General features: G+C 58.0%; 7 protein-coding genes across 7 annotated transcripts; 4 read left to right on the plus strand and 3 right to left on the minus strand.

Moving 5' to 3' along the window:
• Positions 1-425: 425 nt before the first annotated feature.
• Positions 426-1,194, minus strand: THITE_2087922 (uncharacterized protein; the record flags this gene model as incomplete). Its single annotated transcript, XM_003652734.1, has 4 exons — positions 426-566; positions 628-733; positions 841-1,025; positions 1,102-1,194. 4 exons carry the CDS (start codon positions 1,192-1,194, stop codon positions 426-428), a joined length of 525 nt encoding a protein of 174 aa, XP_003652782.1.
• Positions 1,195-2,425: 1,231 nt separating this feature from the next.
• Positions 2,426-3,766, plus strand: THITE_2087923 (uncharacterized protein; the record flags this gene model as incomplete). Its single annotated transcript, XM_003652735.1, has 2 exons — positions 2,426-2,828; positions 3,273-3,766. The coding sequence occupies 2 exons, from the start codon at positions 2,426-2,428 to the stop codon at positions 3,764-3,766; spliced, it is 897 nt and encodes a 298-aa protein (XP_003652783.1).
• Positions 3,767-5,281: 1,515 nt separating this feature from the next.
• Positions 5,282-6,580, minus strand: THITE_2087924 (uncharacterized protein; the record flags this gene model as incomplete). Its single annotated transcript, XM_003652736.1, has 1 exon — positions 5,282-6,580. The coding sequence occupies one exon, from the start codon at positions 6,578-6,580 to the stop codon at positions 5,282-5,284; it is 1,299 nt and encodes a 432-aa protein (XP_003652784.1).
• An 841-nt stretch (positions 6,581-7,421) lies between these two features.
• THITE_2043540 (uncharacterized protein) lies at positions 7,422-8,894 on the plus strand (the record flags this gene model as incomplete). Its single annotated transcript, XM_003652737.1, has 3 exons — positions 7,422-7,651; positions 7,726-7,933; positions 8,001-8,894. 3 exons carry the CDS (start codon positions 7,422-7,424, stop codon positions 8,892-8,894), a joined length of 1,332 nt encoding a protein of 443 aa, XP_003652785.1.
• Positions 8,895-10,197: 1,303 nt separating this feature from the next.
• On the plus strand, positions 10,198-11,320 carry THITE_2114557 (uncharacterized protein). The gene has a single exon (XM_003652738.1). It carries the CDS (start codon positions 10,318-10,320, stop codon positions 11,248-11,250), a length of 933 nt encoding a protein of 310 aa, XP_003652786.1. The 5' UTR covers positions 10,198-10,317; the 3' UTR covers positions 11,251-11,320.
• A 290-nt stretch (positions 11,321-11,610) lies between these two features.
• THITE_2087927 (uncharacterized protein) lies at positions 11,611-13,064 on the minus strand (the record flags this gene model as incomplete). The annotated part of the gene is made up of 2 exons (XM_003652739.1): positions 11,611-12,021; positions 12,270-13,064. 2 exons carry the CDS (start codon positions 13,062-13,064, stop codon positions 11,611-11,613), a joined length of 1,206 nt encoding a protein of 401 aa, XP_003652787.1.
• Positions 13,065-13,552: 488 nt separating this feature from the next.
• On the plus strand, positions 13,553-13,833 carry THITE_152050 (uncharacterized protein; the record flags this gene model as incomplete). Its single annotated transcript, XM_003652740.1, has 2 exons — positions 13,553-13,589; positions 13,697-13,833. The coding sequence occupies 2 exons, from the start codon at positions 13,553-13,555 to the stop codon at positions 13,831-13,833; spliced, it is 174 nt and encodes a 57-aa protein (XP_003652788.1).
• Between the last annotated feature and the right edge of the window lie 277 nt (positions 13,834-14,110).

The raw sequence follows: 14,110 nt of genomic DNA on the forward strand, positions 1-14,110 counted from the left end.
GGAGATATCTCTCAAAACACACTTGGGAGGACAAAGCAGAGCTCAAGTTGCCGAGCGCAGCGAGAATCGGGTCAAGGGATAGACTCTGGTAAGCCCCCCTGAGGGTTTCTTTGTCGACGTTTCCGGAAATGCAGCCTCAGCCAGGAACAACCCAAAAATGGCAATGCTGGATGCAAGCAGTTCACCAAATGAGCAAACAATGCGCAATTACTCAGAGAGGGGGCCCCTCCGAACCACGAACGGGTCATAACTCAAAACTCCGGAGCCAACGTTGTTGATGATTAACTCGCCCTAAAACTCGCAGCAACTCAAATCTCATCCCGCGGGGCTTCTAAAAAAAACCAGAAATAGTGATTGAAATATTGATGCAACTTGTTATTAGCAAGGCCCTTCCTCGTGTCTGCCAGCAAGAGTTAACTCTCGACTTACGACATGCCCAGCGCGGCGAAGAGCCCGGCGGCGAGGGAGGACATCAAGTCCTGCACAGCAACCTGCTGGTACATGCCGACGACGCGCACCGTCTTGTCGACGGCCCAAGGGCCAATAAGCACCTTCTTCACGATGCACTGGGATGTTCTCAAATCCAGCATCTCGTAACAGGGGCTCCATGCCTTTGGGAGCCGTGACGTTCATGCCAATCTGCGAAAAGGCCTGGCGCGCGACCTCGTACAGATGCTTCACGGAGTCGTCCTCGAGCATTGTGCCGTCGTCACAAAGCACTTCGCCGCATCGCCTAGACGCCTGCAGTGCCGCGATTAACGCATATCACGTCCCCGTGTTGTCAGTACCCTTTGCGAAGCGGGATGAGGCCCCACGGGTTGGCTGGCCAGGTCGACGCACCTGTGCCTGTGCGCGTAGATGCTCGACGTCACACTCGTCGACCCGGTCGGCGACGCCGTCTTGTAGCCGTCGGTCACCGGGAACTCGTCATCGTCGTGTTCGTCGCGGGGCCTGGCTGGGACGATGTCCGGATCCTCCTGCGGCGGCGAGTGGTGATCGTCGCCGGGTGCCGGGCCGGGGCCCGGCTTTCGGAGTGGGGCTAGCCGGAGTAGTGGAGCTGGCTCCGGGCGCCGGAGTGGGGCCGGAGTTGCGGTGAGATACCCTTGCGGTGGGCTCCATCGTGGCGCTAGGATCGGCCGTGGGCAAATTCCACAGGTCCGGATCCAAAAGATTGGGGGTCAGTATTGTTCGCATTGTGCAGCTTGTTTGTGCCTCGCCGGGGACATTGCAGGGCGGGAATTCAGACGGTCCCGGGAGCAAGATTTCTCCTTGGGCCTTGTGCAGCAAGAGATTATGATTAAGCACCTGAATGGAAGGACTTGAAACTTACACGGGAATGGCTAAGCGACTTCAGCCTCCCGCCGCCACGCCCACGGCACCACCACCACGTGACGACAAAGATCATGCGGGGCCTGATACTGGTTGAGGCGTTGCATTGTGGACGATTCAAGCATGTGTGGGAAAGAACCTAAGGTACCTAATTACTTCATGATCGCACAACTTTGATCAAACCGTTTCTCCGCCGGGGCGAGACCAAGTTTGAATTAACGCAGTGATGCCAGTGCCTCTCCATAAGCATATTCGATGTTAGCACGAGAACAAGCCTGGTCAAAGCGGGGACGTCGGGTCATCAACTTAGTAGGTCTACCTAGTGAGGAAGTTGCCGCTTATTTCCCTTCGTAGGCGCCTGGCAGTTCACGGGGCTTTTGATACCTGCGATATTAGATGCCGTGTTTTCCCACACCGTGTGTCAGGGGGCGGGACCCATTGAAAGCCTAGACTGGGAACCTACCTAGGGTAGGTATTCTTGCAACATTCGAAGGCCCCAAGTCACTTGATCAAGTCGTTCACCAGAGCCATTCTTCCCGTGGTAGTACCTAGGTACCTATGTTGGGTGTCTGGTAAAGGCCAGTGACCCCGTCCCACCCTGCCTGACATCCAACCCTCCGTGCCTACCATCGAAGAGTGGCGCTTACGGTCTTTTGGTCGGTTGGGCAGAAAAGGTGAGGAGGGAGCTGACAACTTTGGCATTGGCAACTTCTCCGTATGGCATGCTTTGTCCCTGATGGTCTCCTTGCCCCGGCTACCACGGCCCGTGTTCGGCTCAGGTCTTCACTGAAATGGAATCGAAACAGGAAGGAACGAGCACGGGACGTAGTGAACTTAGTCGGGCAGTTTTTGGACGCCTGGATATTGTCAACTTCCATCTGATCTTCGTCCTTTGGTCTCGTCTCTGGGTACTAGTGCAGTGTCGTTCAATCGCTCCATCGTAGCTGTCGCCGCCCTCAGGGTTGAAGGGCCGCAACATCCTCCCCCAGAACGAAGAAGACGTGAGGATGAAGGGTCCTAGCTGCCTTGCCCATCATGCCAGAGTGATCCTGCCCAAAGCGGTAGACACCGTGAGCTGAGAATAGAAGGAGCGAACATGGGCGCCTGGAGAACTTGGCCGGGTGCCGCTGAACACCTGCGGATTGTAGACTTCTGCTTGACCTTCGCGCTTTTATGTCGTTCGTTCGTCTCTTCGCTACCAGCACGATGTCGACCGGTCTCGCTCCCGCCGCGGATTTCGCCGCCCTCGCAGCCAAGGGTCCGCGAGGTCTTCGCAAAGATGGTCCGAGACGTCAGGGCCAAGGGGGGGGTGTACGTGCCCCCCCACAACGTCAGAAAGCCCGAGAAGGGCTACAATCCGGTCCTGTTCGACGGCGACACGACGTTTTTGGGCACAAACGTCAAGCGGTTGTTCAACGCCGTCGGCGCCCCCCTTGAGGGCTACGAGGGCGTGGCCCTGTACAACCAACCCGAGCAGCCGGGGAAGCCAGAGCCCCCCCGTACTTAAATTATGTGCATCGGGGAGGTTATGCCATCCTTTGATGGCACAATTTCGCGGAGGAGGACGCATGGAGTACGTCTTGTCCTAACTTCTTACGTTCCCCCCAAGTCTCTGTTCCCGTTTTCCCTCGCACGTTTGGCTGCACGGACATACGATACCGGGCTGGCCACATGGTTGAATGACGGGCAGAAGCAATCACATTACGGCGCGGTGCTGGTGCAGACATGTTTTATGCCAGCTCCCTTCCAATGTCCCCGGTCTCGTTCCCACTATCACTGCCAGGGGCTGGTGCAGGTCCAGAATCTGTTTGATTTCAGCTTCCAACGTCCTTGGTCTTATTTCCATTCTCTGTGCTGGCACTCCGATCTTGTGGCCCCTGCTTTGAGTACAGCCGTTGCAAAGCTTTGCTCAAAGAACTTAGTTGACGTTTTGCTTTTTCTAGACGGCCAGGTACACCGCGAGCACTGGAGCGACCTCATGGCGGTCAGCTGCTCGTGCGTCCTGGACAAGGGCATGCAGAGTCCGGCCCGCGTTGGCGGCATGGCCAACCTTGTGGAAATCTTCCGCCTCAATATCGTCAATCCCGTGACGGAAGGCCTGATTTCGACCATCGGGTCGAAGTCAGTTCGGCCGAACGATGATGAGGCCCCGCTGACCTTCGGTGAGGACGACGACGAGTTCTTTGCGCTCCTGGGAACCGACAACGGCAGAGGGGTAGCCCGGATGCTGGGGACGTACCCCCTGATGTTTGGCTGCAAAGTCATCCAGAAGGTGTTGGTCGGCCCCTGGTCCCAACCTCCCAACATCTGTTGGGCGGTGGGCGAGCTGAAGGGCGTCCCGAAGCCTTCGCCTCACCCGCTGAGCCACAAGGCGGCGAGGAAGGAGCGGCAGCAGCAGAAGCGAGCCGACAAGGAGGACAGGCCGTCGAAGGGGTGAGCAGGGCACCCCTTGACCTGGACATGTCGTGAAACCGTCTCGCCATTCTCCCGACACAGGAATGGTGTCTTCCATCTGCGGGAGGGGTTGCCACATCCGGGTGGCAACCACACCCCGGTCCTGACACAACCGGGGCCCTACCACCGTCTGATGACCGCGCCACCCTGAGTTGTCGATGTTGCCGGTTCCAGGAGAGCCCAAAGACGGGTGTCCAGGCCCCAGTCCGGGCCCAGGCGGCACACGACAGCGACCACTGCTGATCTGGATCGCGTAGGCGAAGACCTGGCTTCGCAAGCGTGAAAATGCAGTTGGATTCTCAGCCGGCGCTCGGATGGTCTGCCGATACGACGAGTGGACGCGAGTCTCGAGTCTGACGCTGGGGCGACTCCTCGCGCTCTCCATTCCGCCGATATGACGACCAATTCCCCCCCCCCCCCCCCCCCCCCCTCTTCGAAGCGGGACACCCAGAGAGTTCGCGCGTCTGTGCCCCCGTGGATAGGGGCTGCCGCGTTGGGTGACTAGTACACTTTTCCCAGCATCGCCTCGGACCACAACAGCGTCTTCATCGAGGTATCCATCGATGGAATCGAGACCACGAGATTCGGACCTTGAGTCCCTGGAAAGTGGAAGCCAATTCACGAACTCGTTTCACTTCGCTCACGGCTCTTGTCGAGCCTGGAAAACATGACACTGCATCGACGCATCTCAGCTCGAAACCGACTTCGACTGCCGCAAAACCGCCGCACATTGGCCAGCTGATCGGTCTACCAGCGTCCCGTGTCGATGCCGCAACCAAACTCGCCCTCTCGTCAGAAAATGCGTCCCCGCTCAACTCAACTCAATCTGCGAGCCGAACCACAAGCACTCAGCGCGCCCGGTGGTTTCACAATCTGGAGCTGGATGCCTAGCAATGGCCAAAATTGGGTCAACCAACCGCAACGCCCAACACCCAGCGTCCCCGTGTCAAGAAGGCGCCTGCTCGGCACCCGGACCGACGTCCACGAGCGGGTCGCAATTCACTGCATACGACAGTCTCTGTCATGAACCACAAATCCATAACATCGTCTAAGCGCATCGAGTCAGCATTACCAAAAACTCGATGCCAACGCGTCAACAAAGAATCGCTGCCAACGTGTCAACACAGAATCGCTGCCGTCAAACCAGAACCTCTCGGAAGACCGGCTGATTCTACCGTTGAACCCCGTCTCAGAAAGATGCGAGCATCCATCGCACCGAGCGACAGATTACGTCAAGGGTCATTGTCAGAGGACGGAAACCCGGTCACGAACCAGAAAAGCAGAGAGGACCGGATGATTCAGCACCCCAAAACCCTGCCCCGAAACTTTGAGGCATGCAACAACAAACTGTATTGGGCCGCACTAGCTACCTACATACAACAAGCCCGAAACCAAAATCCTGCTGGCCACCGGAGGAGGCACGGCAGCTGCGGGGCTCTGCTTGACTGCGAGAAATAAGTCTCAGATCCCCCAACTCGACCAAGGCTGGGTGGCGTCCTCACTTGGAGCCTTCCTCACTTGGATCCTTCCGCGTTGGCCTCGGAGGTCGAAGGAAGAAACCTTCACCGCGCTCAGCGGCGGCCGCCGCTTCGTAAAGGCGTCGTTCTTGGCGCTGCGCAAACTCGTCATACTTGGCGCCTTCCCCAGTCCACTCCCGGTATATGTTGTGGTCAACCCAACTCGAACTTGGTCCCTCAGGCGCTTCATCTCCCTCCCAACCGTGTACGCCAGCCCAGTGCCAAGCTTCCAGTTCGCCCAGGAGAAGGCTGCGTCTCAGCTCTTTGCACGTTTTGGCGGGGTCGGGCTTTGGCCCAAAAGCGGCCACCTCGCGTTTCTCCAGATCCATGATGAAGCCGACGGCGGTGGAAAAGCTGGTTTCGACGGCATGAATCGAGTCATCGAGCCGGTGGTATGCCTTGATCTCGCCTGCAATGGATTCGAAAGAGATCGGCGCGCTCAAACCTTCCTCGACTCCTGTGCGGACGATGAGGGCAGGGAGCTCCGAAATCGATGGCAAAGCGGTGCTGTAGTCGGTTTGTCGGAGCACGACGGCCACGGCGCGAAAGAGCGGTTGCACGCTCAAGAATTTCGGTTCAGGGAGCATTTCCCAGTACTGAAACCCAAGCTCAGCCCTCAGCGAGTTCGCCTCTGTGAAGTTCGTTACACGGGCGATGCCATCGCCGATCTTCCGCATCATTGTCGTCACATGCTCGCTGATGTCGCGGCTCAGCGACACAGCGAGACGGGTTGCTGCGATGGCCGGTCGTTCGGCGGGAAGCGGTGCAGGAGTCGAATGAACCACGATAATTTGGGCGAGAAATTGACCCCAGTCGATTTCGCTGCGATACGGCACAAACCAGCGGCGATAGAGGTAGTTCTGCACCGCGTACCGAAAATGTTGATACCATTGCGGCGCCCACATGGATTCGTGCGGCAGGCAGTAAATGGGCACCGATTTGTTGCAGCAGCTCTCGATATTGTGCGCCCTCATATGGCTGACACTGTCGAGGGAGAGATACGGAGGACCGAGCCCGTCCACTGTCTGCCGATTGAGACGAGCCCGATGGTATCCTTCCACCATGCCTCGCAGCATGTGAAGGATTCCGTGTACCGGCAGTCTCGAGCTCCGCGGTACGACATACCGGACGACCTCTTCTGGCTCGTCGTCCGACGAATCAGTTGGTGCCTCGGTTGACGACTCGGTTGACCAATCGCTCGACGACTCCGCTGGCGGCTCGGCCAACGCTCTTTGTTGGTGTTCCTGCGACATCGAAACGGTGTTGAAGGTTGTCGTCATTTGGATTCCTTTGGACAGGACCTTGAAAGGGAATGTCGAGACAACAAAGTAGCCAATGGTGGTCGGTCACGAAAAGATGCGTGGCGACGATGGAACTTGGAAGTTCAGGTTGGCTGCAAAGGAAAGAGAGGAAGAAGAAAGGAGGAATGGCCGTGGTCCTCGCAAGGTGAGGGCTCTTTTATACACCTACCGGACGTCATGATGAGCAGACTAACACTTGAACCAGGCCCGAGACTTGCAGACGGCCTCTGCAGCTGCATCTTTCGACGGCAATGCACATGATGCGGATGATGCATGGATATAGGTTTTCCGCACATGTGATGCCTTCCTCATGAGCTCGGCCATGGTGTTGTTAGCCTCGTCAGGGGAACCTGCAGGAGAGCAGCAAGGCTCGGCATCCAATTGGCTGCATGTGGATGCATCTCAGCAGGCCAAGTGGGGCTTACCGCACCCCCACACTGCAGCACCCCTGCCACATGTTCCGGTCCTTCGGGAACGCGGCGGTAACAAAAGCTCAATCAATTCTGCCTCGACGCAACCTCCATCACCCCGCCGCCCGCTGCTGCACAGCATCGCCGCCGGCTGCTGCATTACGCAGTATATCGCCGCACCTAACCGGCTTCAGTTGTTTTCCGTCGAGAAGTCGTCAGTGCCACCCAAAACGGGTAGATCAGTATGACGCTATTGCAGCCCATCTGACCTTCCACGCACCTCCGCTTTTCTCAGTTGCGTCGGCCATCAACTCGGCCTGAGCTCCGTTTCGCCCTCGCCGCTCCAGCCCGGCCCAGTTTGGTACCCGGCGCCTTGTTGTCGTCGCCGCCTTCGATCCCAACCTTCCCTGATGGCCCCGCAATCATCAAAACCGCTGGCACCTGCCGCCGGCGGACCGACTTCGGACGATAGCACTCCGATTGGACCCCCATCGGGCCTGTCGAGAATACCTGCGCAGTACAATTCTGAACAGGGCATCCGGCAGAGCATGAAGCACATTGGATGCGATGAGGCACGAGAGGACGGCTACCGGCTGAAGGGCATCCAGCTAATTGACAGCGTCCGGCAGAGCCTGCAGTTGTGAGTGCTCCGGCCTAACCGGTGCTCAACCCCAACAGTGTCCGGCAGGGAGACACTGACATCACGTTCAACAGGCCAGTCAGGACGTTCGACACAGCGGCGATATACTACCACAAGTTCCGTCTACGGTTCCCGAGCAATGAGTACAACTACGAGGACGTTGCCTTGGCCGCTCTCTTCGTGGCTTGCAAGGCGGAGGACACGATCAAGAAGTCCAAAGACATCCTTTGCGCTGCGCACAACATCCGGCAGCCTCATGACCACAAGACACCAGATGACAAGGTGCGCGTCTCGCATCGCCAGGAGCGAATTCCGCCTGGACTTTCAACGCATACTGACCCGCACGCAGTGCTTTGAAGCCCCGTCGCGGTTCACTGTCGGGCTCGAACGGCACATTCTCGAAACCATCGGCTTCGACTTCCGGGTCCAATATCCGCAAAAGCTCCTGATCAAGATGGTGAGGAGGATGTTTCCGCGGGAGAGCCCCGAGAGTCAGGATGAGGGGAAGAAGTTCCTCCACGTCGCCTACAACATGTCGCTCGACCTGTACAAGACGCTGGCGCCCATCAAACAGACCGCATTCACCCTAGTCCTGGCCATTCTCGAGTTGACGGCGCTGCTGATGAGCACGGATCCTGGCAGGACACAAGAGTTCCAAACGGCGGCATCCTGGCACACGGAGCGAGCATGCGTGGTAGAAACCATATTAGATCTGCTGGATCTCTACACGCAGTTCCCAAAGTCCACCAAAATCGGCGTCCGCTTCGACCTAAAGAAACTGATGGACGTCAAAATCGAGATGAACAATCTCGTCGCCAGGGAGAAGCACTCGCGCTATCATGGATGGTGCGATCGCTGCGCCCCTGATTTGTTGGACACCCGCTCTGTCACGCCAGGCTCAGCAACGTCCCCAGCAACCAACCCTTCAGCCCCGGGAAGCAGCTCGGTGAAGCGAAAGCGGACCGCCAGCGAAGGGACACAGCGGTTTGTATTCGATGCCGCCGAAGCGCGCAAAGAGAAGGATCTCGTTTCGCGCTACTTCAACGACGAATACGAAGAGCATGAGGTGGAAGTCGAGGAGCCGGTTCGGGAGCCGGAGCCCCGCCATCCCAGCCGAAGCAACCATGCCCCAAGCGGTCACGGTCACAACCACGCAGATCACGGGTGGCCAGGATACCATCGAAGCAACAGACACGGCCCGCCCAACGACCGGCATCGAGGTCGGCGCGGCCACGGCTACTGAGCCCGGCATGGGCGTTGCAGGCGTTGATGCAGGCAGGATCTGCGATGTTTTGGCGTGTCATGATACCCAGCCATTGCTCAAAACATCCATGCTTCTGATATTGTTATGCCTCCTGGGATACTGCACTGTGGAAGGCTTGCCTACACATGAGCTCGAGGGCCCTGAGAGCTTTTTCGCACGAGCTGAAGCATCTTCAACCTCCGTCGGCTTCCCCTGGCCTCCCAGCACCAACCCTGGGTCCAGAAAAATGGTGCTACAGGCATTGCTTGGCGAAGGGAGAATAGCTCACCACCAGGACCGCCAGCCCGGTCCGCCTTTGCCCGGCCTAATCTCCTTTGGAAGGACTTCAGCATGTCAACCTGGTGTCTGAGAGCTCGACCACTCCCACGATCCCCATTCAATGTCCGCAGGGGCTCTTTCCATCATGCAACACTCCCATTTATGGGCATGCAAATGACGAATCGACCTTCGGACAAACATGATTCACGCCGTCAGTGGGCGTCCAGCATAGCACCTGCCCTCCCGCCGATCCAGAATTGTGCAACGCTACTCGCTTCAGAACCGGAACGCTCCACACTCCACAGCATTTCATCTGCCAGAGGATGATAAGCGGCGCACGGGGGGATGCACAAGCTACTCGGGCACCTGCACATCTGGAGTCAGCATTTGTCCCCTGGTGCTTGGAACAAGTTGTGTCGACATGTCACTATCACATGCACAGATGCACAAGTTGATCGGGCGCGAGAGTATCCGCAATCAGCATTTGCTCCCTGGCTCTGGGAACATTTCAGCATGCACAATTACAGGCGAGCATGCATAAGTGGCTCAGCTCGGCCCGGCTGGAGTGCATCCGCCTTTTGTGCGTATTGGCTCTGAGAACACGCTGAAATCGCACTATCTCCGGTAACAGCGGTTATGTCCAGCTCAGCCAAACCAACGATGGCTTTTTTTGGTCTGGATTCTGTTGCATCAGGATCCTATTGCCGCAGTCTCTGGCGGAACTCCACTGCAAGATGAAGCATTTGGGGCCCGGCGAAGGTCGCTGCTGAGCCTTCCAGTATGACTGTTGGATTCCATGAGCTCCTGGTGTTGTTGAAGATGAGCTTGTTATGTGGGGCCGCTCTAGGCCTGTGAGGCTGCCTCTGCTGAATGAAACGGGGGGAAGCTGGGAGAGTGGGCGCATGCGGCTGATGTGCCTTCATCCGGGGATAGCGGACTTAACCGGAGGGTCACGCCCAGACCTCAGACAGAGGGAGATGCCAACTGAACAGCCCCGACCAACGTCTATAACACTGATCGACCCAAAGTCCCCGAACATTCAATCAGTCGGAGATTCTACGAGACAACCACATCAAGCTCCTAAGGAAGCCAGATCGCTGACTTCACCTCACACCCTTCGAGCCCTCGGATATTAACGATCGCCATGAGCCAGCTACTTGTTGTCCTTGGCGCCACCGGCCAGCAAGGCGGCTCCGTCGCCAACTTTGTGCTCTCCGACCCAGCGCTGTCGGCGCGCTACAAAGTCCGCGGCGTTACAAGAGACCCGTCCAAGCCGGCTGCCGAGGCCCTCAAAGCCAAAGGTGCCGAGGTTGTCGAGGGCGACCTGGACAACCCGGAGTCGCTGAAGACGGCGCTTGCCGGCGCCGACACGGTCTTCATCACGACCAGGACCATCTACGATGATCAGACCAAGGAGCGCGAGGTGCGGCAGGGCAAGGCTGCGGCCGACGCGGCGGTGGCAGGCGGCGCCAAGTACATCATCTACAGCACCGAGGTGCACTGCGAAGTCATCTCCAACGGCAAGTACCGCGTGGCCGCCTACGACTCGCGCGCCGAGGTCGAGGCGTACATCCGGTCGCTGCCGGTTAAGAGCGCCTTCTTCGCGCCCGGCAGCTTCATGCAGAACTTCGCCGGCGCGATGGGCCCGCGGCCCGTCGCGGACCAGCCGGGCGTCTACGCCATCAGCAGCATCCTGCCCGGCGACGCGCCCGCGCCCTGGATCGACGCGGCCGCGGACACGGGCAAGTTCGTCGGCGCCATCCTGGCGGACCCGGACCGCTTCGCCGGCCAGACGCTGTGGGCCGCCAGCGAGGTGCTCTCGTACAACCAGGTCGCCGCCAAGATCTCGGCCGCCACGGGCAAGACGGTCAACTACGTCGCCCTGCCCGAGGCCACGTTCCGCGCATACCTGCCGCCGGCCATGCAGGAGCCGCTCGTCGGCATGTTCAACTTCATCGCCGAGTATGGATACTACGGCCCGGAGTCGGAGCGCAAGGTCAAGGAGACGCTCGCGCTGGTGCCGTACAAGCTGACCAGCTTTGATGAGTGGATTGCGGCGAATATCAGGCTTGCTTGAGGGGGTTTGGGGGCTGTTTTGTGGCGCCTTGTGGGACTGTGGTGCAGAGATGGTTCACCTGATATCAATGGTATTCTTATCTTTGGAAGGTGTGCTTAGATAACTATGTTGGCGCGGGCTATGTTGGCATGAGGAGAGGTTCAAAAATAAAATATGTGGTAAGCAAAAGGGAGGGCCCCGGCGGCCCGGGAGGCGAATTGGCGATTATTTATGTCGAGGGGGGGTGGGCAGGGGGGAGAGGATGGAGCAGTTGAAGAACCATACTGACAAAGGGCGGAATTAAAATAGGTAGTTATAATTCCTATTGCTCTGCTCAATGAAACCATGATATGATGTGATAGAACGACCTCTGCTTCATTCTTAGATGATCCCAATGTCCTCCACCTCATCGTCGCCACTTCCTTTCATGACTTCGTCGTCACTCGCTTCCATGACCTGGTCGTCGGCAGCCTGCATGCCGCGCCCCTCCACCAAGACCACGCGCAGTTGCTCCAGGCTCGACACCTCCAGGTCGAACTTGGACCCGTTGGGTGCCATCAGGCTGGGGTGACTCGCCTTGCGCACCCAGCAGGTCTTGCAGCCAGCAGCCGCGGGAACGGCCAAGTCGTAGGGCGCGCACGACACCACCATGACCTGGTCTGGAGACAGGGGCGGGATCTCGTCTCCTTCAATTGTGCTGTTGAGCTCCCGCCACCAAGATGTGATGGTCTGCATCCAGGTTGCGGCAGCTTCGTTCTGGTCGGTGGCCTCGGCGGGGGTGGTTGGCAGGACCTGGTTAAAGGCATGGCCGAGTTAGCTGGGTGGTTTCCTTCGTTTATAAGGGAGGGTTCTGCGAGGGGATGTTGTCAAAGGTGAAAGAGGAGAGGAGGTTGAAACTGCATGGCTTCTTTCTCGAGCTAGGAGCACGGCCTGTCGAGCTGTTTGGGGTCAACTGCAAGTGAAGCAGCAACACCCAGCAGTGAACTTGCCCCTTGCAAAGACGAAGGTCAGGCCACTGGACAGCAGTAGGAAGCACGTACCGCGGTAACCAAGCCCCGGACGCCTAGCCGGCCAAGCAACCCCTCCGCCACATAGCAGTTGTTGGACAACGCCGCAATAGCGACCCCTGCGCCGCTCTTCATCCAGGCACTCCCTCCCGCGGCGCCACCCTCGTCCTGACGATCACCGCCTGCATCCCCATCACCATGACCATCACCAGCAGCAGCAGCAGCAGCAGCAGCAGCGCTTATCCCCTCCAAAAACTCCTTCGCGCCCGCCTCCAACTCCATCAATCCGATCCCCTGCTCGTAGAACGCCCAGGAGTACGACTCCCGCAGCCGCGCGACCTCCCCGGCCGACAACTCCCGCGCCAGGCCGAGGTGGGCGAGGATGCCCGGCAGCGACGGGGAGACGGCGAAGGCGCGGAGGATGGCGCTGTCTGAGGTGAGTGCGTCGCGTAGTTTTTGGGATGCGTCGTGTTCGGGATTCTCTGCGTGGGCTTTGTCTTTGCCTTTGATTTTGTCTTCAGCTTTGTCTTGCGGGGTGGTGGTGAGGTGTTCCTCATCGGGATCGGTGATAGTAATGATGTTGCTAGCGATAGGTGTGGTTGTCGTGGTTGGGGGGGAAAGCAGGTCCGGCAGGGCGTGGCTGACGGCTGTGCGCAGCGTGTGGGTTACCGCGCGGCTGCTGGAGAGGAGGGTGTTGACGTGCAGGAGGAGGGCGCGGATGGGGAGAGCCGGGGAGGAGGTGCTGGGCTCGGAGGCGCCGAGAGAGGAATGCGGGCGCTTCTTGTTGGCCGTGGGCGTGGAGAGTGAGTTGGTGTCTGTCGTCGCCATGTTCAAGAAAGGCTGCGAGGTGACGATGTGAGCAGTGGTTCTTCATTGGTCGGTTGCATGACGATGGAATCGATCGCTGAAGGAGAGAGGAGGTACTGAGCATGTGAGCCTACCTGTACTTTGGTGTGTATAGATGCTTCTTTCTCCTAGATGCAAAAAGCAATATTTGTTGATTTGTAGCGATGTTGCTGGACGGCGGAGGGCGATTGCGAAAGTGGTTTGGGATTGGATTTCCTGGTGTGGGAAAAGTAGAATCGAGCCCGGTGACCGAAGGATATTCAATTCTGCTTACTCCCTCTTCAATAGATTTTGGAAAGCACAAGTATTGCGCAGGCACTGCAGGAGGGTGAGGACAGTGCGTCAATGGCCTTGCTCCAGGGCTCCTGCTATTCAAGACGACCGTCCGATGTCTAAGATGAGCGTGTGACGGCAGAGAGTTTTCAAGACTAAGCAGACCAGATGAAAGACTCTGATGATCTTACAGAGACATGGTTTCTAGGAAGCTTGAGGGCGAGGCAGTCGGCTGTGCCTCCTTGCCTCGTTGTTGACACCCCCTGATTCAGGGGTAACGGCGACCCTAACCCTTAGTTATCCTTCAGCTTGGATACCTACCTGCGATCGATACTCCCCAGTGGGCGCGAGGGATGCCTCATCCACTCTGATTCCGACTCTCCTCCAGAGCGTGGCCGAGGTTGCCGAGACCCTCCGCCACTCGCACCATGTTGCGGCCACCGGCGCTGCCAACACGTTCGGCGATGACCGTGCGTAATCATGCCCTACTGATTACTCGACTCCAGCTATGTTGGCGTATTACGTCCCTGACAAACATCTCAGAACTCAATGTGGACATCGCGGCCGAGGCCCTGACCTGTCTTTGTATTTATGTCTGTGACAAACAAGCAGAGCAACGTCAATGTGAGAGGCCTGGGTTCACTCAAGGAGAACACAAGCATGTAAAGGCAAGCCAGGCTATTATTTTTCCTGTCGTCGGCCCACAAGCGCTCTCGGGCTTGAGTTGTGATAATCCAGAAATTCTCGTAGATCCT

Source organism: Thermothielavioides terrestris, chromosome 2 (genome assembly GCF_000226115.1).
Source record: "Thermothielavioides terrestris NRRL 8126 chromosome 2, complete sequence".
Taxonomy (NCBI): Eukaryota; Fungi; Ascomycota; class Sordariomycetes; order Sordariales; family Chaetomiaceae; genus Thermothielavioides; species Thermothielavioides terrestris.

Bases quoted from the DNA above. Each gene is read 5' to 3' on its own strand.
- THITE_2114557 (XM_003652738.1), top strand. From the start codon at position 10,318: ATGAGCCAGCTACTTGTTGTCCTTGGCGCCACCGGCCAGCAAGGCGGC.